The sequence below is a fragment of the Podarcis liolepis genome (assembly GCF_965112155.1).
Source record: "Podarcis liolepis genome assembly, chromosome: 10".
Classification (NCBI taxonomy): Eukaryota; Metazoa; Chordata; class Lepidosauria; order Squamata; family Lacertidae; genus Podarcis; species Podarcis liolepis.
This window is the reverse complement of record NC_139562.1, coordinates 17,877,549-17,902,574: the sequence shown is the minus strand read 5'-3', so window position 1 is coordinate 17,902,574 and position 25,026 is coordinate 17,877,549. Positions and strand designations below refer to the sequence as shown.

The window sequence follows — 25,026 nt, the reverse complement described above, 5'->3', positions numbered from 1 at the left end:
CTGGCTCTAAATGCGGTAGTTCTCACTGAATTGCCAGTTACAGAAATCCTACTTTAGTTTAGTTTGATAATTGGAAAGGTACTTATTCCAGGTAAGGTCATTCTGAAATAAGATTCATATCTAAGTTTTCTCATTAATATAGCATTCTCCTGGCTATTAGTGATGTTGGCCTGTAGCTTAAAAGAGTAATATGTGAGTCGTTCTATCTCAAGATTTTATTTGCTGTCCTTACTGCCCTCTTTGCCTCTCTGCTTGTTTGAATGAAAAAATGGACTAGTGGTGGTGTGGCAGAAATTCTGCTGCTTTAAATTGAGCTGTATTGTCTATTACATAGACTGTGATACAACCGTTCATTATTAGGCCTTCTAATTCACTCAGTGGTTAGCACTTTCTGGTCATCTCTGGTATTTTGTAAGCTTCAAGTTCTGGATCTCCATGAGTAACAGTTTGGATTTGATGAAATGTATTTTCTGTACTCCACCTAATCCATATCTGTTTGCATTCTCTACTAACCACTGGGGGGCCTGTTGGCACTGTAAAATTTTAATATGTATCTTTGTAAAGGCAGCCTCCTTAACTGGTCCCCCAAACCAGGATGTAGTGGATTTCAGTAGCAGGTCTAGTGGTTGTACTTCTGTTGAGGTGTCATGCAAATATCAACCTAGATAAATGATAGAATAGATGTTATCCACACAGGTATATCTATCCTGCAGACCAATATTGGTTTGATTCCTCATTAATTATAAAAATAATCAAAGAAAGTATTGTTTGCTGAGGTGCTGAGAATACTGGGTTAGCTTTCTCTTACAGAACTATAATTCCCAGAGTGTCCAGTGTGTGTTGGAAGGAATAACAGTGAAATCTACTGAAATTTATAGTGTAGATATGCCCTTCGTTTATGTAGCACATGGTAAGGATTACATTATTACCAAGTGGATTTTGGAGAACAGATGGCCAGCCTGATCCTCAAAATACTTTGCAGCGTCCAGCCTCATTGAAACAAATGGTGCTTGCACCCAGCAGAGCACTCAAACCAATATCGTTAAAATGACACATTCAACGCCTCATCTGCGCAAAGCAGAAAAGGCTTAGCCCACATAAACTTGACACTTCCCTGTCAGTCAGCCAAATGATGACCTTGTATGCATATAGGCTCCTAGTCTCCAAAGGGAGCAATTAATGCAAGGCACAAGGTTCTCCAGATGTGACGGAATTGTTTGTTCCCATGGGCTGTAGCATCACAACATTCTATTGCTTTTACATGCCTAAATATGAATTAAGCTTTAAAGTAGCCTCCAAGCCAAAATAAAAACAGGATTGCTTTTAGTTTTGCAGAAGGATATTTTGTCCAATCTAGTACATAACAGACACTGCCATATTAACAGATACATGCTATGTACTCATGCAGCCTGATCCTATGTGTGTTTACTCAGAAGCCTATGCCACTAATTTCAGTGTGGCTTACTCTCAAGTAAGTGTGCACAGCACACAGCATTGCAGCCTTAGTTATTTTCAGTCCTATATTAACAAACATGAGGGTACTTTAATTCTGTTTACCTTTTGTCTTCTTCTTTCCCCATAGCAGGTGTTAACAGACCTTAATGTATACACGCTTAATGTATGGCCGCAACACTGTTGTGCAATTTGCTCCCTAGAGAAGCCCACTTGACCACTTCTTTGCTGACCTTTAGCGTGACTTTTTAAAACAGGCTTTTAAATTTCAACCTATTTCTGACTCCATTTTGTGGTTGTATGCTTTCTTGTATTACGGTATTAATTTATGTTAAATTGCATTTTTAAATCATATTTATTTTTGATTTTTTAAAAATTACAAAAGTACAAGCATATACAATGTGTAACAAAAATTCCCATCTCTTCCCTCTCTCCAAAATATTCCATGTGCATATATTTAGCTCCAAAAAAAAAGGTAAGTAACAGTGAAGTTCATGTGCTGAATTTTGGATAGTTGATTGTTGAGCATTGTTGTCTATTTTTATCTTAACATTTATTTCCAGTAAGAGACCTGAATTGCTGGTGGTTTAATAATTGTACTCTCTCTTCTAATGTACTGAAGTAACATATACCAAGTTTCCTCAAAATCATCTTTGGTTCTCATGGTAAGTTGCAGCTGAAAGTTTAGGATGTAAGTGTGTTGCACAAGCAGTGAGAGCCAGTGTAGTGTGCTGATTAAAAGTACTTATACTAGTGAGAACAGGACAAACCCTGCTCTGCCACAGAGCTTACTGTCATGGTCTATTGGAGAAAGCATGAATAGTGCCAGGACAGTTGTTAGAAGGTTGTCCATGTCAGGCAGCTGTCCTCCCACAAGTAGCTCCTACACTTTGCAACTTCCTGCCTATTGACATCTGGTAGGCACCTTCACTGTATTTTTTTGGCCCTCACTTAAAGCATTGTTATGTAGGCAAGCGTGTCTAGACATGTAAAAGTTACATGTGTTTTCTTTCTTTTTAGCTACTGCTGATTTGAATGTTTTTAACTGCTTTTTATCAAGAATTTTAATCCTTTATTTTTATAAACCTCTTAAGAGGTATTCTTGCAATCCAATGGTATGTAAATTTTGCTAAATAAATAATCTTGTCAATACCTAGCAATGCCCTTGCACATTGCCTTGAGTTCATGGGGGGGGGGCGGAGAACAGGACAAAATTTTAATAAAATACTGATGATTGATAATACGTTGACTTTTCCACCAATATAAGTTGGAGAAAAACCTATCATAACCACCCCCCTACTGGGCAGGAACTCATCAGACTTAAACATAGGGAACAGCTTTAGCCTATCCATTCCAAAGATTCTCTCCACTCCCTGCCCCCCCCCCAGATAGTGGTTATTCCCTGAGCCCAGCTGATGAAAGACACAGATGTGCTTACAGAGAAGCAGCTCTTGCCGCCTCCCTTGTTCCCCAGAGCCCTTCTCAGCCAGCTTGATATCTAAGTGGAAAGGAAGAAAATAGGCTGTCAAGTGAGGTTGCCACCCAAATGATTTTCTGAATTGATTAGCTCCTCTCTCTTTTTGCAACCCCCGCCCCAATCACAGATCCCGAGGCTTGCAAGCAGAGATCCTTGCAGATCTTACAGGCTAAGTAATGACATGGGGTAAGAGAACTCTAGGGAAAACCTAGATGGAACCTTATAGAAAACGAGACAAAGGAAAAGGCAAAGCAGGGAGGGGGAACAACCCAAAAGGGGCACTAAATAACTGCCAGAAAGGAGCACAGATTGTAACAGTCGGAGACCACCTTGGGGCTGCAGCTGGTTTTGTCTCTCTGACTTAAAGGAGAGGCAAGGCAAGCATGCTGGGAAAAGACTGTAGACTGAAGAGTTAATTAATAAGGGATGGACAAGCAGGCAGAGAAAAGGGAGGCTTAAATCCTCAACTTTTCTGTGGACCAAGCATCCGAATAAAAGATATGCTAAGCAGGAGCCTGTTACTGAAGCTAGTTATGGTCAGCAGTTATTGTGCTATGGCTTGTGCACAGAGCTGATGCAAAATGCCATTTGGAATGGGGAAAAGAAAATCAGCAAATACCAGATATTGAAAGACCCAACTTTCAGAAGACCAGCTTGCATAATATTGCCAGGTCCCTTTGGGCCATAAAATGAAAGCTCTGTAGTGTTTTCTAATTACTACTACTAAGAGCAATGGTGTACAGATTTCATTACAGGCATTGCAACTGTATGGCCAATTTGAGTTTCTACAAGTTTCGCACACTGCCCAACATATCACTCTTCTATGTTCATAGGCAGTATGCTACGGAAAACTAGTTGCAATGAGTTGTGTTGTGTTTAGAGAGCACTGCTGCCTTATGTCCTGCTTGTGGGCTTCCCAAAGGCATCGACAGTGGTAACTTAATTCGTTCTGAAGGTCTGTACTTAACCTGAAACTGTTCTTGACCTGAAGCATCACTTTAGCTAATGGGGCCTCCTGCTGCCGAAGCATGATTTCTGTTCTCATCCTGAAGCAAAGTTCTTAACCTGAAGCAATATTTCTGGGTTAGCGGAGTCTGTAACCTGAAGTGTATGTAACCTGAAGCGTATGTAACCTGAGGTACCACTGTAGTAGGTCACGTAGGAAACAGGATGTTGGATTAGATGGGTCCTTGCTCCAACCTGCCAGGGTTCAACTGATGGTAGGCAGTGCACAGAGTATCTTTTCTAAATAGCCTGTGAAATTGGAGTCTAAGTGTAGGTGGGATTCTTCTTCAATATCCACTGGACCCATATGGTACTTGCATGTTTGTCCCTGAGAAGCAAATAATAGCTTCAGGGGTGGGGGATTTAGAGAAGAAAAACAGCATTTGAAAAAGGGTTAATCACTTCCCCCTCAGCCTCATGACCCCAACCCAATTTGCTCCCTGGTCTCTGCGGCTGCTTTTAGGCTTTTAGAAAAGTGCGGGAGATCTCCTGCCATCTCATCTAGTTGTCCTCTTGCTGATTGCTTGTATGAGTTTTACTTGTTTTTTTTTATTTAAGTCTAAATAAAATTTGCACCTGTGTTTTGTTTTAAGATGCAAATATGTATTGCTGCAGGGAGTAGCATATAAAAGTCATTTACCCGCCTGTGTTTCAGTAAGATAGTTCTGAGGAATCTGAAGCCCTCCATTATTCCCAGCCAGCAAGGCCAGTGGTCAGTGATGATGATGATTAACATTTCTATACTGCCCTGAAGATCACAGGGTGGTTTACAACATAAAACACAAAAATGAATATCATAATAAAAAACAAAACACCCCCCTGAGTTTAAAAGGCCATAGATTGTTTAATTAGCCAAAGACCTGTGAGAAGAGGATTGTTTTTGCCTGGCACCTAAAGGCACCAGGTGACCCTCCTTGGGGAGGGTATTCCACAAGCGAGGAGCCACTGCAGAAAAGGCCCTTTCTTGTGTTGCCAACCTCTTATAGAGGAGGTACATGAAGAAGGGTCCAGGTTGGTTCATATGGGGAAAGTGATGATGGCTGTTGTAGTCAGACAAGATCTGGAGGGTCACAAGTTAGCCATTCCTAAGTATAAGAGAAGGAGATTGTCTATTTAACTTCACTAGGAAGTCCTATTTAATTGTACCCAACACCTACACCCCAAAACAATTAGGAGTAAGCAAGGCCTCTCAAACGCCAGCCTTTGGCAGAATGTACTATATTAATTCCACAGTTATTCAAGTCTGTTGACTAGGATGGCACTCCTAGGATGCTACCTAATAAGCACTAACCATTACCTGCTGAATAACGGTCATCTCCTTTCTGCAATATGATTAACTTCAAGATTAATGGAATGAGGAATAAATGCTTTTTAAATTGGTTCTAAATTGCATGGATCATTATGCCTCAGATCTAAAAAAACTCTCACTTCCTTCATCTCCTTTTCAGATTTCAGCCATCCGTTTTGCATATCTGAGTATTATAGAAACATAACTGTATGTTAACCTGGAAGTAGCTTATATCAAAATACATGATACAACTTTGTGTTTCATGTACAGGCCAATTTGTGATTTTAAAAAACATATAAAATAAAAAGGAGGGAGTCTAGTTACATGAGAAAAACACCCAACTGCCTTATAATCTCTACCCCAATACACCTGCAAAAAAAAGGGGGATGGAAAGGGGAAGAAATGTCTTACAACTTCTGACTCAATATGTAGTACTTTCTCTATTTATCCCCCCCCCCCAACCACCAATGCAATGCTCAGTCATTAGTAACTGAAGCTATAGTCTTTCAAAAGAGGCAGCAAGCCTATGCTGGGAACTTATGGCCCATGCATGCCGGTTGGGGTAACATAACAGTAACACCCTTGGAGTGTTCTTGTAGGTATTCTTGTACATTACTATATCAAGTTGGCAACTTTAATTTCAGAAAAAATATTCATTATGGTGATGAAGTGTGTGATGATATTTCACTACAGGGATAGCATCACTTGTGGCACAGTCTTTCCAGCTATTCTTTGTGAAGTCACTGCTTAGGTTTCAGGTTACAGTGGTACCTCGGGTTACCCTTCAGCTTACAGACTCTGCTAACCCAGAAATAGTACCTCGGGTTAAGAACTTTGCTTCAGGATGAGAACAGAAATCGTGCGGCGGTGGAGCAGCAGCAGTGGGAGGCCCCATTAGCTAAAGTGGTGTTTCAGGTTAAGAACAGTTTCAGGTTAAGAATGGACCTCCGGAATGAATTAAGTACGTAACCAGAGGTACCACTGTTTATAATTCTTTGCTGCCTGCCTTCTGAAGTTACATGGGTGGCAACCAGAGACAGGTCCTTTTCTATAGTGACACCATTTCTCTGGAACATAGTCCCAAGATGTTCACTTGGTGCCTATGCTAACATTTAGGTACCTGGTAAAAAACTTGTTTTCTTGAATTTTTATTTAATTTAGCTTATTTCTGGGTTTTTCATACTGTTTTTAGAGTTTTGAGTATTTCTTGTTTTAGTATTATTTTGATTTTAAAATAGCATGCCACCTACAGCATTTTAAATGGAGAAAGTACGTATTTTAAATAACTTAGGCACATCTGTTTTTCTTGAGCCTGATGGATTTCCTTCTAGAAAGAAATATTGGCATAACTTTCCATTCTTGAATAACCACCCAGGTGACGTTATGCATTAATACCTATTAAGCAGCATTTTTTGAAACTGTATCTGTTTCTGAATATGGCAATCAGACTGCCATATTTATCAATACACACACAGATAAGCATATTTCATTTGTATTTTAAGATCTACATTGTCTTCCAATTTGTTTTGCAAAATAATTCAAGGTGCTAGTTTGACCTATCAAGTAATAAATTAGCAATGGGAAACCTATGGTTTTCCAGATGCTGCAGCACTAGTTTTCATCAGCCCTGATTACTGGAAATGCAGGATAGGACTGATGTCATCCCTATAACACCTGGAAACCCACCCTTGTCCCAGTCTGAGACAACAGTATCTGGAAGACTGTTTTCATCCACACAAACCTGCCCAACAGCCAAGATCAGGCATAGACAAACTTGGCCCTCCAGATGTTTTGGGACTACAACTCCCATCATCCCTGACCACTGGTCCTGTTAGCTAGGGAAGATAGGAGTTGTAGTCTTAAAACATCTGGAGGGTCGAGTTTGCCTATGCCTGGCCAATGTCTTAATCTGAGGCTCTTCTCCCACCATGACTGGGGTCTTTTCTGTGCATGCACCATAGTTATGGAACACTGGCTTCAGGGACGCTCACCAGGTTCCATTTGTTATATTTTTGGCAGTTTGCTCTCTTTATTTGAGCTTTTGGTGAATAATGATTTGGTTTTTGATTGTACGTACTTATTTACAATTTATTTGAATTGCTTGTGGTTTCTTCTTCTGGTTAACTGCATTGCTGTTTTAATTATTTTATCTGTTAATTGTACTCAGGGTACAAAATGCAGCTTCTGTTGGGACAAAATTTGGATTGCATGGGCACATTTTTTTTATTATTGTACTGTTGCACAGAGTAGCAGATACATGGGATGAGAAGAAAGGAGTTGCTAAAAGCTAGCCAACAATGGTGGGAGAGATTATGTGTGTTGCTCTGAGAGTAATGCTGCAGGGAGAAAAAGAAGGAAAACACAGTCTGGGTGAAAGAGAACAGAAAAATCACAATGACACCACTCTACCCTACAGAGAAGAATACAACTGTGCTCTCTGCACAAAATCAAGGGCAGATATTTAGGGTCATTTAATTACTTTCAACAGAAGGTGTGGCGATTTTTAAAAATGCACCCTACAAAGGCAATAGAATTCACTATGTGACCCGCAGACTGCACTGCAAATAACACTGCCATAGATGACCAGGGTATTAATTTTAGATCTCATGAATTGGAATACAGCATGTACACAAAAGAAAGACACCCTACTGTTAACGCTGTAGTTATGGTGGAGCATGAAGGCTGTCATCTATCGAGTCATTGCCTGCAACTATCTCGCGTTTTCCTTTGAGGCCTCCTGTCTGAGTATTTAGACAGGAGGCCTCAAACCCTGTTTATGTGACTTAATAAGATCATAGCAAATTGGTACCTCAAGTTGCTGCACCAGACTGTTCTGCCTCCCAGAGGGGCTGGAGGAAACAATACTAATTTGCATTTATTTCTGTGTTGAAATATATTCAGATACACTGTATCAGGACTGGCCACATAGTTACCAAGCTTAAACGTTGGCTATATATCTTGCCAAACTGCACAAATAATGTGGATCATTTTGATAGGCATAGGTCGTCTCATAGGCAGGATGGTGGTCTCAGATGGTCCCATGGACACTCTTGAGAGCCTGTTTGAAGAAGACGGGGGACGTTACTTGCTAGCCAGCTGTCCAAACAGTTCCCTTTTCACTTCTGCTACCACTGTAAGCATCTCACAGGCTTCCCCAGCCAGTATTCTCACACTAGCTTTTAATAGTAGTTCTAAAACTGGTCACGGAAAACATATTGGAGGTACTTTTGCAAAGTGTGAGCATATCCTGGAAGGAAGTAGACAGTGATGGTTAGGCAGGGATAGACAAGAGGAAAGGCAAGGGAGATGCTGGGACAACAGGAGAACAAATAAAAAGTTAGAGATGAGTGAGGGGGGGAAGGAAAGTGGGAATAAAACTGAGGAAAGAGTCAATAGGTGTGAGCACTCTTTGCCTATGGAGGTGTGCATGCACTGTAGGTATGCGAAAGGCTAACGGAGAAACGTGCATGGACATGATTTATAATGAGAAAATGCCAAAATTGGGTGTGCAAGCACAGTGTCCCCATTTCCCTCATGCCCCATCTTTCCATGCACCGCAAGCATTTGTTGGTCTCCACTAGTTTATTACTACTACTCACCCACATAACACATACACATTATGGCAAGAGATAAGCCATAATTATTTTGTGGACAGAAGTACAGAAGGTTTGGATATTATTTTCATCAGATATTTTACTTCTTTAATGCTATGCCACCACCCATTCTCGTCCCCTAGGCCAAGCTCTGATTTACGTTTTCAGAGAAGGATTAATTACACCTTATTGCTTGTTCACATAGCAGGCTAGTATCATCTTCAAAGGACCATTACAGGGAGAAGGAAGAAGGAGACATGCCCCATAATTTAGTGGCCATTACTTTTAAATTAGAAGGTTAATTGTTAGGGCACTTCAACTTACATTCTAATGCTCAATTCTGTCTGCTAACTGTAAAATAAAACATTACCTTAAATGTAACAAGAGGCTGCAACTGAAATGTATGGATTTTTATATATAAATTAACCAGTTTTGTTTTCCTGTTACTCATCATCTTTTTCCATCAACACAAGAAACGGATAGTGTGTTCTATGAGATCAGATCAGCTGCTGTTCTGTTGCAATGGCCAGACTCACCCAAATCTACAGTTTCTTTCCTGGAAGGATGGGTAAGAAATTAGGAGGAAGGTTAAAGAGTTGGGACAAAGGAAGGCAACATTCATTGTAAATAAACTTACACCTCCAATTATATGTTTACTCAGAAGTAAATTCCAGTTATTTTAATTAGACTTACTCCCAAGAAAATAGAGATAGTATTATATGCAAATGACCAAGGCAAATATATTGTTGAGGGTTGCAGAGTTAAGCAAAGAGATTCCCACGCACCCAGATCAAACTAGCAACATGTAGCCCAACATAGTGCCACTATTAATTGTTTGCTTGGTTAACAAGACCTGGATTTCCTGCAACTCCTTCATTACAAAGAAGACTATTCCAGGAAGAGTCTGGAGATGATTAAACAGATTAGTCACTACTCTTCCCCATGGAACCAGAGCTGAGTCCCTTTTCACCATGAATCAGACAAACACAATCCACCCAAAATCCCTCTAAGCTTCCCACTTTTAATTTATACCTACAGCTTTACTACTAATACTCACAAAACCATTTTCTACTTTGGAGCCTGATTTGTAACAGTTACAAAAAGACATTTCCTAGATTTTATTTGCTACATCAGCACAAAACCTCAGCCACAGAAGCACTTCTGCTGGTTGTTTTTTATTATTAAAGTTTTTTTTATTTTCAGTGTATAAACACAATTAGAAACACTTCTGTTAATACTTCTCTTTTCAAAAGGAAATAGTAAACTCAAGTGGGACCTTCAACAAAACATCATAGTGCAGCGTGCTCCTGTTTAGGTTTCTAGGCAGCCACACCCTCTTCCACAATACTTCACGGTGTCTCTCCCATTATCCACTCCCACCCACAACAACAGTCTGTCTTTTTTTAAATAACATTTTATTGATTTTCCAAAAATAACAAAAATAAACAATGCAAAAACAAAACAGATTGACTTCCCTCTAATCCCTTCCTTGGTTCTATTATTTATCAAGATACTGCATGTCCATTGTTAAATTTGTAACATATTTAAATCACCTATTATCAATTCATAATAAAATTACAAGTAATCTTAAAACCCTGCTAATGTATTAACCTGTGTACATTGCTTCTGTATATATGCAATAAACATCTTCCATTTTTCCTTAAATCCATTGTCATCTCTTCCTCTTAATTTCATCATCAATTTTGCCATTTCAGCATATTCCATTAGTTTAACTTGCCAGTCTTCTTTAGTTGGGACACCTTCTTCTTTCCAATATTGTGCTAATAAAGTCCGTGCGGCCGTTGTTGCATACATAAACAAATTAACCAACAACAGTCTGTCAATCTTCCATGGCCACTGAGCATGCTTAGTCTTTATTGAGAGGTGCCTAGAACACTGTCTTGCCTTGTTGTGCTCTTTGTGTTTCAGTTAATAAGGCTTGGGGATGTGGACAAGGTGCTTGGTTCAGAATGGGCGACCACCTGTGACCATGAACCTTGACCCTCATAACTGATAAAAACTAGCAGGGGACGGACACTTGGGCTAGGGAGCTGATTAATGCTTCCTCGTGATAAGGGGTGGTCCCTGCCTACTTAAGGGTGGTGGTGGTAAGACACTGCTTTGGAAAACCCTCCCTGGATTCAGAAAATCTAATGAATTACTGATTGATTGATAATCTTTCCTTACTAGGGAATGTGTTTTGAGTGGATAGTTGTGGGCTAGATCCAGGCTCTTGGTTGAAACTAATTTTTCTAGATCCAGTTCAATCAGGGCTTAGGCCTAGTTTTGGCATCGAAACTGCCTTGGAAACTTCTATTTTACATCTGCAGGTGTGGCAGTAGATGTGGAAGATGAGTGTCTTGTCTTAGTAAAGAACTGGATGAGAGCCAATAAACTGAAGATTAATCCAGCAAGACTGAGACACTGTTACTAGCTGGTTCCCTAGACTGGGTGGATGGGCTGTGGCCTACTCCCCCTGAAGTATCATGTATATACAGCTTGACAGTACTTCTGGATCCAGTACTGTTGATTGAGGCTGAAGTAGCCTCAGTGGCATGAAGTGCTTTCAATCAGCTTTGACTGGTGGCTCAACTGCACCCTTGTATGGATAACCAAACTTCTGTTGTCTATGCTCCGCTGACCTCTAGGTTGGATTACTGCAATGTGTTATACATGGGGCTGTCACTGAAAACAGATTGGAAACCTCAGCTAGTGCAGAATTCTGCAGCCAGATTGTTGACCAGGGCAGGGTGCTCTGAACATGTAACACCAATTCTGGCACCATTTGCACTTACCTCCAATTAGTTTCCAGCTTCAATTCAGAGTGCTAGCTTTGACCCATAAAGCCCAACACAGCTCAGGACCCCAATACTTCAAGAACCACCTCTCCCTATACGAAAAGACCCAAACCATGAAATTATCACCTGAGGTCTTCCCTGTGGGCCCCATTCACAAGCGGTTAGGAGGGTAGCAACATGAATAATAGACCCTTACAGGCTTCCCTCTTGTGGAATACTCTCCCCAGGGAGACTTATGTGGGACCATCTATTTTTAGGAGCCAGGCAATAACTTGCTTTCTTACCCAGGGCTTTGAGCCATGGATCTGAAGTCCTACAGAGAGGAAGTCAAAAACTAGTAACAGAGGAATACCAGTAAATGCTCCCAAAATACACTTAAAATACAGTTTGCTATTACTGTAGATAGTGCCTGGCGTGTTCTGGTTCATGCGGTCATGAAGAGTTAGACATGACTAAATGACTACAAGTTACTGTAGATGATGAGAGATGGTCCAGTATGATCACAGAAATCGATCTGTAAAACAAGATATTGTGAATTTTACTTCTGACAGGAATTTACTAGGTGACTTCAGGCAAGCAACTTGCTCTGCCTCAGCCTCCACCCCAGCACCAAATTGCAGCTGGAAAGCTAATGAAACTAACCTACCTTTCAGACTGAAATAAGGATTACCAGATAATTTAGGGTGAAATGCTTTTAATGCAGTACTCTTAAGGCTGCAATCCTAGGTAGACGTTACTGATGAGCAAGTCTTGTTAAAGCAATAGGATTTATTTTCGAGTAGGCATGCATAGGGTTGCACCACGCATTACTGCCAGGAGAGCTTACCTACACTCCAAAGATCTTGAGATTTCTCATATAAACCATCATTCCCTTGTCTTTAGTCTCCTCCTGTGCACTTTGCTTACTATAGTTGGAGCTGGTTTAATCCAGCACAGGCTGATACAATACTCAAGAGAGCAGCTGCCTCCCATTGCAGAGCTGAATGTCAGTCAGTGTTTCTCCAAATAGGGACATGATCATTTCAGCCTGACATTTTGTGTGCATGTGAATCAGCTCTCTCAGGCTGGGTTCTTTAAAAAAGCAAATCATGTGCATAATTGGGGGAAAACAACACAACAATGGTTACAGGTAAATAATAGCCAGCTCCCCCCCCCCCCCGCATATTTTGAAGTGGACACTTTGAGAAGAGAGCAGAATTGCTGGATCTCTATTGGAGGTGTAACATTTATAAGTCAGCCAGACTTGAGTCTTAGGAATGCTGTCATTTACTCTTATGTTACAGCTCAGTACGCATAGTAGTGTTTATCCACAGCAGTATAGCAGCCCTTGTAATTCCCATCATACTAGGAACACTATAACGATGGATGGTAGGTCTGCTAATTTAGAATCCCTTTGCTGCCAGCTGCCAGGACCACATGATTCAAAGAAAAGTGCATAAAATCCTAGAATGGACAATTACCAAAGAACCTGCACAAAAAGGGAAGTTGCTCTCTAATCCCCACCATCAGTAAGTTGTTATTCTATGCCTTAAAGCAGGAGGATTTTTATATCCCTTAGAAAAAAACGTTTTTCATCCCATCTAATGTAGCCACAGATGGTCTCAATAGCCATATAAATGTCTGCTCCTTTTTTCAAACCTACTAAACTCTTGGCCTTAGCAATATCTTAGGATAATGAATTCCACATGTTAATTGTGCACTGTGTGAAGTATTTCCTTTTATCATTTTAAATTTGTTGCCTTTCAATAGCAGTAGATGGCCTCTTAATCCTGTGTTATGAGAAGGGGTAAACAAGAGCTCCTGTCTCACTTGTACACATCATTTTTTATTTTAAATGTTACTGCCAAAATTGTATTTCCCAGTTCATTCCATCTCCGCATGATATCCAACATACTATTTCTCTGGCATTTGCAAAGCTTGATAGTATAAGATACTGATTCCTCTGTCAAGTCAAAACTTTCTTCTACAGAACCTCACCTGTTGTAGATGCCAACATTACTGAGCCACAAAAGTAGTGACCATTAAGAAGAAAAACATCTATGGGCATGATCCAGTCAAAATTTAAGCATTTTTATTTCACTGGGTGTTATGTGCTTAAATTGTTAACTGAAGTCAATAAGTGCTTAAATTTGGTGGATAATGACGTTCTATTTGTTAAACACTATAGAAGACAGTTCAAAATGTTTACTTCTGATCATCACTTATTGTACAATACAATAACATGAAGAAGGGAGGAAGCAGCAAGGGAAGATTGCTTCCACCAGGGGCTGAGCAAGATCCAGCTGCTTAGGTTCACTTCCTTGCCCCCAAAGGCCTGTTGCTAGCTCAGCCACACTCACTAGTCTCTGAGGACCTTGGTGGGAGCTGTTACCTGGCAACTGCCAGCAAGGGAAGGCTGCTTCCATCATAGGCTGAAACAAGCTCCAGCTTCTCAGCCCCACTCCTTTGCCACAGAGAACTTTGGTGGGAGCCAGTGCCTAGAATGATTCAAGGATGATGGCAGAAAATGCCACCAAAAAAATCCTGGTTCTTTTTGGACACCATGCAATCAGTGTTAGAAACAGATATGAAAGCTAGGAGCTAAATGGCACTTTAAACCTAGGTTATGGGCACAACAATGGAATGTCTAGGCACACTTTTTTTAACAACAGGAATGAAAATGAATGAACTGCAGCTAAAATATTATGCTTATTTTTCACATGGACTAGTCCTTCCCTTGCCCACCCCCCTAATATTCTTAAGAGGGTCTCTTGTACAGTTTTCAGAGAGTAAATAAAGACATACAAAAAAAAAAAGACAATGTAAGCTGGCATTGGGGGAGACTGAGGACCAGATTCAGAGTTTTTGTAGTTGGGTACAGATACCAAAGTACAAAATATGGCCCAAACACATGACACAAGTTTTAAGTGCTCAGGTTTCCATGCAACATATACAGAAGTTATGAACAGGAAAATACAGTGGAACCTCGGGTTACGTACCATCCTCCTTACAAACACTTCAGGTAACGAGCTCCGCTAACCCAGAAGTAGGTGCTCCTGGTAGCGAACTTTGCCCCGGGATGCGCCCCATTAGCAAAAGCGTGCCTCAGGTTAAGAACGTTTTCAGGTTAGGAAAACGGACCTCTGGAACAAATTCAGTTCATAACTGGAGGTGCCACTGTATTGCTTGAAAACCTGGCTGTTTGAAATACATGTTATAGTTGGTGTCCTGTAACAAAATTAAGTGTGACTCAACACTTTAAAAACAAAACAAAACCAGCTTCTCTAAGGCTGCCGACAGCTGAAATGAACTTTGAAACAGGAGCTTTTCAGGTTGTAGCTCATGTATTTCACCATCACATTGGCTCTCACTCCAAGAGTGAATTTGTTAATATAATAAAAGTGACATTGAAGTCTGAGTAGAGTCCGGGACTTCTCATGAGGCTGAAGTTTGTTCCTAGTTCCTCACTCAGTTTAAAAGGGCAGTCAGATGCAGCTTTGGTGAGTAACTTGAATTTTAACTTAACTGCACTCCAATTTCATTTTAATTCTGGAATAACAGCTTAAATTACCAGAAGTATTTTTAGCATTCCAGAGTTCTTACATCCACAGCAGTAAGTTTAACAATTCTGACATACAAGTGGAACTGGTAACAGGATATTGCAGTGCGCCCTCTCCTCTTAAGAGGAGAGCTCCTGTTCAGGGTTCCAGCTAACTACATCCTCTTCCAGGACACTCAGTTTAGTCCCTCATTTTCCATTTTTCTTTTCCAAGTGATCCAGATTACACCATGGCTACTAAGCATGCTCATAACTGAATGGGGATTTTGTGTAGGAGGGACCAGGAAATATGTTTGTCCCTTAGGTCCCTTAAGAAAAAAAATGTGTTCCATTGACTACTTGAATTATTTATTAGAGGGAGTGGTTTGCTTGGAAAGGAATGCCACCAAACCTGATGAAGGAAGCCCCATTGAACTGCACAGCCATGGGGCTTTCTCCCATTCTCAAGCTTTAAATCTATGCATACTAACCTGGAAAAAGTTGCATGTAAACAATGTGGCTATCACTAAAAAAGTTGTGTAGGATCAGACTGCATAATGTGTGAGGAAGACACTTCCTGCATTATGCAGTCCATTCAGTGATTACATCTGAAATATTATGCACCCCTACAAGGAATTTAAGTCCCTCTGAATTCAATACTTCTAAGTATTATTCAATTTATTTTTATTCCATCCTTCCTCCCAGTGAAGTTGCACTTATGCTCTTCAATTTGGAAGTGAAACTCCACAGATTTCAGCGGTGCTATCAACAATGGTATAGTATCAGATCGCTATGACAATTACTTTGCTTCTGTTTTGGAAGGCAGAAGTATTAATCTTAGTATTATTCTTAGATACTCCTCTTCTTGAAGAGCAGAAGAAACCTGCCCATCAACTCTTATCCAAATCCAGTTACATAGGTAGCCGTGTTGGTCTGCCATAGTCAAAATAAAAAAATTCCTTCCAGTAGCACCTTAAAGACCAACTAAGTTAGTTCTTGGTATGAGCTTTCGTGTGCATGGTATCTGAAGAAGTGTGCATGCACACAAAAGCTCATACCAAATCCAGTGTTATTGCACAGGCTTGGGACATTTTAAAGCAGACTGTTTTCTTGTTCTTGCAATGAATTTATTTTGGGAACTTTTGTATTCTAAGGTTTGGGGTGTCTGTTCTTTTTTGGTGTTTTTATAGGAGATGAATAAAATGCCTTATTCAAAACAACAACTTAAATTGAAAAAGGTGTCAACAGTGTAAAATTATTATTGAGCACAAAAGCTGGTCTAGCCCTTTTGTAACAAGTGGTACTTTCTCAAGCAGTATAACCTCTGTCTTTATGGAGGGGTCAGTATCTGCTTTGGATTGCTATAGCACCGAATTCACTTTCTGCACAGATTTGCTTTCTAAAATTCCAATTCATATTTTCTTTATTCACACTGCTTTCAACAACGCCAGGGGTGTGTGGGCGTGTACGTGTACAGTTAGGTTTGAGGATTTGTTGGTTGTTCAAAACGGTTATAAATATATCTAGCTGAGCAGCTGCCTGAGATCTAGATGCAGATGTTCAATGGAGAAACAGACACACTTTTTTCTGGATTGTCAGTAATTTAAGTTTTTAAAGTAAACTACAAATACTGTACAAGTTTTGAAGCAACAACTGAAAACTCCTAAAATTCTAGACACTTAGGTTTGTTTATAGTTTATTTTCCACTTGATAACACATTCTGGCTGAAAAACAGCTGCTAGTTTACAACGAATTATTATTACTTCCTGATGGAGGAGTGTAAATAGCTTTCAGGAGAGAAACATTCATTAACAGAGGCTGCTAGTTTGAAGTAGGAAGCATCAACGCAGCATCTCCACAAAGAAGGCAGAGCTCAGACTCTTCCGCAAACAAAACATAAAAACACAGTGAAACTTTATTTCTTATATCTGATGAAGTGGCTTTCAGTCCGCAAACACTAAATTACGCCACAAGAAATTTGTTCGTTTTAAAGTACACAAGAACTGTTTTCACGTTTAAAAGCTGAGTGATACAATCCAAGACGTTCACTTAAATAAACAAGCGGGTTTTAAGCACTCCCAATTCTGTTCTGGATTTTTTTTAAAAAAAGGTGTGCTTAGTTCCCATTTAGACTCTGTAAACCCAAAGATTTCATGTAACGACTGCAGAGAAATTTATAATCCCGGAGTTCTGTATTCGAAATCACCAACATGGATTATAAACCACAAGCACGTTTTGAAGTGGGGGAAACGGGACACTCTCCCCTATAACTACTTCCCCCAATTGAAAGTACAACAGTGAGGAATACTATATATCAATCCTGTATATGAACGGCAACTTTGCCAAAACTGCAATACACACACCATTTACTCCTTGCAGTACAGTATTTGTCAGAAATCTCCTCCTCCAAGCAGAGAGAAGGAAACTCTTGGATCAAATACGCCCAGCAAGACGTTCCTTTTAGCCACGCAAAGACTTGCGCACTACCAGTTACCACATGCGCTCCGAGGCTTAAAATCCTATACATAATCTGGGAAATAAAACCACTTGAAGCCTAAGCAATTTAGTTTTGTAGCACAGGCTGCGAAGCAGGGTCATTTCAACCCTTTTATAATTTCACGTTTCGTTCGGCTAAAAATCAGAGATGAACAATAACCAAGTAAAAAACAAAACAAAAGGAAGCGAAGAATGGTATCACAACCACTGAGTAACAGGATCGCTTAGCCTCCAAGTTACAAAAAGACCTCAAGGCATAATTTGCGAAGGCTAAAAATCTTCACAGAAAGAAGCCCTAAAATATATATATATCTCACGGAATCCGAGAAATAAAAATAAAATAAAAGCTCCACTAACTGAATTCCTGACTCAAAATCCTCTGAGAATGCAAAAAAGCAGGGCCTCCCTCCCTCCTACAGCAGAGGACCCATCGGGTAAGCGGCTCTGAACTACTGAGGTGCTCAGAGCGTAACTAAATTTCGAAGAGAGAAAACTCCGCCTCCGCCAACCTCCTTCGCCTACAAAAAGAGAATCCCCCCTTCTTTCGTGAGCCACAGGGAACGCTTTAATCAAGAGCCCCGCCCAGCACGAGGTCCCCAATTGGCTGCCCGCAGGAAAAAAGGCGGGGCGAAGGTGTTGTTATGATAAAGAGCAGCCCCGCCTACGCCTCGTGCGCGGAGAGCTTCCCAATGCCGGCTCCTCCCCCCCCTTTTTTTAACTTGCGCTCACGAGCCTTTTAACGGCTCTCAAGAAGCCTATTTTCGCCACACGATTCGCTCTCGAAGCTCCGCCCCTTCCTCCCACGACTCGCGCGCGGGCTCCTCCGCTCGTCTAAAAAGTTCGCCCATAGGCTCCTCCTCCTGCCTCTCTTGGCTATACTCCCGCCTCCCCCCCCCCGTCCCAACGCATGAGAGGAGTTTGATGCCTCCTTCCATACAAATACTGTTCCTCCTCCCCCGCGCGCCCTGCCGGCGGGACCCCGCCCCCTGCTCGCGCAGACACGCCTTCTTTCTCCTTTCGGACCCCGCCTCTCACCGTCGCGCGCTCGACAACCGTCCCCCCGTCGTCGCCACCCTCCTCGCATCGCGTCCGCACGAGTCGCTCTCACCCGCCCTCAGCGCCCTTTCCCCCCCCCCTTCCTAAGCCCCATCTGTTTCCCCGGCTGGTTGAAGCGCAGTTTCTCCTTCTCCTTTTATATATATAAAATAATATCTATAAATATACATTGTATGGACGGGGCAGTAGCGGCGACCTGAGGTGAAGGTGGAAGATGGGTCCGTGTGGCGGCAGCCTCCAGCAGCAGCGCCGCCCCCGCCTGCCTTAGAGACCCGCGAGCAGGCGAGGGAGGAGGAGCAGGAGGCGGCGGCTGAGGAGGCGCCAGCCCGGACAAGCCCCATGCGGAGGAGTCGGCGCGGAGGGGGCAGCTGCGGCTGCTGAGAGAGGCTGAGGGCGAGAGAGAGAGAAAAAGAGAGTCCTTTCGGTCGGGGTGGGGAGGAAAAGGAGGAGACCCACCCCCGTCTCTCTCGCGGCGGACACCGGCAAAGCAGCGGTCTCTGAGGGGCGCTGGGGAAAGGGGCGATGTGCCCGGAGGAGGACGGTGGTTGTGGTGGCGGCGGAGGAGGAGTGGTGGTGGTCTCGGCGGCTGCTACTGCTGCTTCTGCCGCTTCGGCAGCCGCGAGCGGAGATCCGGAGGGGACGGCGGCGGCAGCGACGGCGGCGGCGGCCGGTCTCTTGAGCGAGCTGCGCTCTTGGTGGGAAGTGCCGGCCATCGCTCACTTCTGCTCCCTCTTCAGGACCGCTTTCCGACTGCCCGACTTCGAGATCGAGGTGAGTCGGGCTCCGAAATAATAATAATAATAATAATAACATTAAAAGATGAAGTGGAAAAGAGAGAGGGACCCGCTCGGTCGATAAATGGGACCGGCCGAAAGATCCGGCGGCCCCGCCTCCCCCTCGAGGAGAAGGAGGGATGGGACGGGACAATAACTCCGCTCGCCTCTGTTTTGCCTGCCTTCTCTCGCTCTCTCCTTAGCCGGAAGGCTTTTAGGGTCAGTGTGCTGTGTGTGTGTGTGTGAGAGAGAGAGAGAGTGAGAGAGAGAGAGAGAGAGCAACTGCGACCCGCCCACCCCCTACTTGTTATTGTCTGCCCAATTTTCTTTTAAGACATGAGAGTTTTGTTCGGCGAGTTCGATATTGATCCTTCTTCAGAAAGGGATGTTGGCTGAATGTTTTCACCCGTTCTAACGGATTTCTTAAAAAAAATTATTAATTTCATTTTTAAAAGTGCCGGTAATCATGCTCTTAACCCTTCCTGGGTGGCTTTGCCATCCTTCTCTCACTTATCTTGGAGTAAGCCCCGTTGAAGCTAGTAGGACTTACTTCTGAGTAAATATTCACGGTTGCACTGAAATGGCTGGTGCATGCTTGGTCTCCAAAGTACTTTTAGCGATTGATGAATCGGAGGACGTGCAGTTGCTGGAGGGCAAGGGGTGGAGGCAGAATTAGTTACACATAGATGGAGAACTGCGACAAAGTACATGTTTGTTTTGTTTTTCACCTCTTAATTTTTGTACGTATCGAGGGTATCTAACAAATGAGTGGTGGGGGTGGGGATGATGGCCACACCAGCCTTCACAATCCTTCCCCCTGGGAAGATAACAGCCGTGATTAAGAGAGTCGTTGCAAAACCAAGGAAGGAGGGGTGGGTGGGTTGGTCGGGATCCGTCCTTGCCTGTTCCACCAGGACCCGAAGTGTGCGAGACCGGTGGAGGACTGAATCAAGACCGATCTGAATTGCTACAAACACTGCTAAACCAAAACGGGCTCCGTCAGTCTATTACCTCGAACGTATTGTTTTACCCGTCTACTCACCAGTAAACTGGGGGGAGGTTGTTCCTAATTCTAAAAACACCCCTTTTGTTGCCCTCTCCCTTTCCCCAAGCTCCCATATTGGCCAAGGGAGGAAGGAAAGAGACTGTTAGATCCCCCAGTCCCCGTAGGAAAGGACAGTGCTGATCTCTGTCCTTCCTCTCCCTCCCCCCTCCTTTGGTGGCCCTGACTGATAGCTTGGAAGAGTTTGTTGTTTTGCTGCCATTATCCCTTCAGGGAAAGGATGAGTAGGAGAGAATGGAGTTTTACTTCTGCCTGCTTGTGATGGAGGTGCCACATGCTGCCCTGGGGCTTTGTGACAATCGAGCTCTGAGCTTTGTGACAATCCAGAAGGGTGCGTGTGTGTGTTCAGCCCCCCCCCCCCATTCTCCACTCATTTTCAGTATTCTCAGGAGTTTGGATCTATTCTGTTTAAAGAGTGGCAGCAAGTTTACATTAATTCAAATAAAGTTCGGAAATCTGCTTAGTTCATAGGGCTCAGGTTCAGTAAACGGATAATCATGCAAGTGGCAGAAAAATACTTTGATACTACTATATTGCTACAATTAGAAAGCTACACTTGTCTCTCAGTTTTATAGTTTTTAGTGACCCTTTTCTGGAATTTGGGGTATTTTGTCAATCAGTTCAGTATTACAATGGGTTTTTTGAAGTAGTTGCTCACCCGTTTGTTTCAGTGCACACCCTTAAAATACAATGCTATGTACTTTTTCAGTGTTGAATGTTACAGATAAAAGTGCAGCAACTTGAGGCGGTGACCTTACTCCTTCTTGTGGTGTGTTGTAGAATTCAATAAATATGGATAATGAGTTCAGATGGAAGAACGTTGTGTGTGTGTGTGTGAGTGTGAGTGTGTGAGAGAGAGAGAGAGAGAGAAAGAAAGAAAGAGAGATTGTACCCACAACAGACCTCCCAGAGGCTCTGGCTCATACTCCCAAGATCCTAAGCAGCTTAGGCCAATGTGATTAAACCTGGGGTTTGCCATCTGTTTATAGCAGATGTAACAACTTTGGTGCCTCTGATGCTCTTTCAAACTTTAAAGTGTACATCAAAGACTGTTCTTGCCAAGAACCAGAGGTTGATTTCCAGTCTAAGAGAGTCTAAGGGAAATTGCAAACGTGAAATATTAAGTAGTTGGGGTGTGATGTCTAAAAGGGTGGGTTGGTACTGCTGTTCAATTATTACTGCGATGCAGGATTTGGAAAACAAATGAAAAGGATGTGTGTCAACATGTAAAGATCTTTAGAAGCCTATTAGAAACTGGGATATTGCTACTTTAACATTGCAGACTGTCATATCAGCTGAAGCATTTCTATCCTGCTAAGTATTATAATACTTCAGAAGGTGGTGGACTCTCCTTCACTGTTGATTTTTAAGCAGAAGTTGGATGGCCATCTGACATGGATGCTTTTAGTTGAGATTCCTGCATTGGAGGTGGTTGGACTAGATGACCCTGTACAATTCTATGATTCTATAAAATATGTATGTAATGGACAGCACTTTGGAATTATAGAAAACACATTCACTACTCAAAATGGTGGCAGTGCTAGGAGGAGTTTGGTCTTTTGTGACCTATACAAGTATCATTCTTGACTGAAAACTTGAGGAAAGCAGGGTGGAAGCTAGCTAGACAGAAATGAGTATAAGTTACATTGCTCCCTGAAGGAATAATAAAGAATCTGTTCACTTTTCCCCCTTTTTAAAATGTCACTTGCCCTCAGGTTCTTAATTGCTGTGTCTTCTTGGACACTGGCCATTTCTAAGGCAGGGGATGCGATTCTTCAACCTACTGACGGAAGCATGCATGTATTCATAATTCTGTACTGAACTTTTGAGAATTGTTGGTTCAAAGCAACCCTTTAAGAGGTATATACTATTAGTGATTCAGTTTCTAAATACTTTTGTAGGGAGCACAATATAAATTTGGGATGAATTTGCACTGCCACCAACACCTATTCACTGTAGCAGAATCTTGTGACTAATTTTCACAATGCATTCCATCTTCTGATCTAATACATTTTGTAGGTGTGACTGACCATCAATCACAGCCCAACAATTAGACATGCACAGGTCTTTCCTAGGAATGTGCTTAAGTGTGCCTGCTATTATTTTGAATAATTGTCACCACAGTACTGTGCTGAATATTTTGGATGTGAATGGTACAACTGGGAGGAGGCACGTCAAGATTATATTTATGTGTCTTTAATCTTCCTTTTAGCTAGATTCATTCTAGGAGGGTTAGGAATTGCAATGAGATGCCTCTGATTTTCAAAGGTTAGCAAGCCACCTTTCTAAAGATGTTCAGTTCAACAGCATGTGAGAATTCTTAAAACTCTTTGAAGGATGTTAATTTTGGAGAGAATCCCTTATGCAGTGCTAAATTTTTGAAAGGAGGAAGGATCTCCCAGTGATGGAGTTCCTTATCAAAGAGGGCCCCTCCCCCACCTATTGATGTAGACTCTCAAGAGGAGGTTCTCTTGCCAAGCACATGAAGCAAGGGGGAAAGATCTTGAATTTACAATGATAAAGGGCAATTGCACTAGCCTTTCACCTTTGGAAGCCCAAATTAGCATCTGGTTTGCTTCAAAAGTGAGTTTGGACTTCAGTTTCTAGAAGGTGCTTGTCAAATGTAAACATTTAATATGGTCTGGAGGAGCAACTGCCTCCTCTTTTGGGGGATGGGGAAGAAGTTCTGATTTTGTGTCATGCTGTGTTTGATTTTCCTTCCCCAAACTCCTCCCTCTATATTTTTAACATGTTCATTTAGAGTAGACTATTATTTGGCAAGAAGTAAAAAGGGTATAAGAATCTCTTGTCTTTTTTTGGTGGGACATGAAATAGAAGTTTGTTATCACTGAAAATAAGTGAGACAGAGGCACAATTGCATAAACTTTATGCAATGGCTTCTAAATGGGGTCACATCTGGGGGAAATGGAAGAGTAGGAAGGGGTAGGAAGAGCCTGTTGGGAATGTGCAGCCCCCCCCCCTTCCTGGAAAATCTATAGACAGGACAGATGGTAAAAAGATAGATGGAAGGCAGAGAAACACTGCAGGGTAGGTTGGTGAATTCCATTTCCCCTCTAGACATGGGAGTCCCATATGGGTTCAAACTTCAGAAAGGAGGCTGACAAAATAAATGTCAAAGCTTCTACTTGACATCATTGCTTGTACATTGAATCTCTTGTGACTCTTCACAACATGGACTGCTGAGGGTGCAACCATTTGTACTTTTGTGCTATAGTTGGGCAGGAACAAAGGGCCAGTAAAGTGATAAAAAGTCTGGAATATCCTTCAGCATTGTTTTAATCTACCACAGGGATTACAGCTGTGGACAGCACTTTCCCCTTTTGCAACTCTCTACTATGGCTACAGGTGTCAGGAGAGAAGCATTTTGCACAGAGCAATTTGTATGATTTTCTCCATCATAGGAAGAGGGATGTCAATAAAAACAGTTTTTTTCCCTGAAATCTCTCCCCCACCCCATTTATGTTAAACAACATTTGAATGAAGCACTTTTTTACTCTTAGGAATATTTATATTAAATGTGGTATTTATTAAAGACATTGAAAATATTGGCAAAGAGTGATTTTATTGATTATATACTCAAACATTTTATCACTTTACAAGGTCTTGTAAGCTCCAATGACTTAACCATAATGAACATGTGAAGCTGATAGTGGATTCACTCATTGAATCGATGAAACAGAGAACCTGTCCTTTGTATATTTGTTATGTTCAGTAGCTTTTCTATTTGTTGTGGTGCCACAGTTATATGAAGTGGTCCTTAGAGATTTCTATAATACAAGAGATTATGAACATTTGACAGACAGAAGCAGAGTTAAATAGAATGACCAATATTTGGGTGATAACCCAACCATTTACACTAGCTTTGGATGCTGAGCACTTTATATCTAAAGGCTTAGCATGATGGTCTCTTTAGTGTTTTTGACATTCTCCTCTTCTTTTGTTTCTCTTTTGACATGCAGATTTCCCCCCTAGAGGATCCACCTTAGTGTCACTATGGATTTTCCATTGAATGGCATTCCATAGTACCAGCAGTTATGCCTCCATCTATGTGGCAGTCCCATGACCACATCTGGCTTGGGGCACAGGATATATGTCCCCATTCTACCTGAAGCTTGTCATACTTGAGGTCAAACTGTATTCTCAGAAATAGGGGATGATGTGTGTGTACGTATATATGGGGAGGGAACAGGGAAAGTTGAGGGCTGTTTAATATAGACATTGAAGGAAGAGCAAGAACCCATTCTAACAACAAAATCATCTCTAGACTACTAATTGTGTCTGCTATGTTCTTTTTTTAGTAACTTGAATTTCAGCCTTTTGTTGATGCCTGTATTTTCAATGTTGTGTAACGAACACAAGAAACACATTTGTTTTAACCCTGTAAATTTATTGAGCCAGTGGCAGAAGCTGACATTAGTCAAACCCATCTCCTTACCTAGAAGGTGGTCCTGGCACAGGACCAGCAGGCCTGATGGATGCGTATGGTC

At 41.8% G+C, this 25,026-nt stretch overlaps 1 protein-coding gene and 1 long non-coding RNA gene across 4 annotated transcripts in view; one reads left to right on the top strand and one right to left on the bottom strand.

The window, feature by feature from the left end:
- Positions 1–294: 294 nt before the first annotated feature.
- LOC310687117 lies at positions 295–12,124 on the bottom strand. Its single transcript, XR_014516235.1, has 4 exons — positions 10,435–12,124; positions 9,186–9,371; positions 2,891–2,950; positions 295–661 (listed from the first exon to the last, which is right to left on the bottom strand). It is a non-coding gene; the product is annotated as an uncharacterized lncRNA (long non-coding RNA).
- A 4,366-nt stretch (positions 12,125–16,490) lies between these two features.
- The window catches only part of CECR2 (CECR2 histone acetyl-lysine reader), a 118,370-nt gene continuing 109,834 nt past the window's right edge, over positions 16,491–25,026 (top strand). For all 3 annotated transcript variants that reach the window (XR_014516227.1, XR_014516228.1, XM_083461694.1), the window contains exon 1: positions 16,491–19,453. Coding sequence is in view for 1 of the 3 variants with exons in the window: in XM_083461694.1 (XP_083317820.1) it covers positions 19,205–19,453 (249 nt within the window). In the remaining 2 variants the exon portion in view is untranslated. The remainder of the gene's footprint in view (positions 19,454–25,026) is intronic.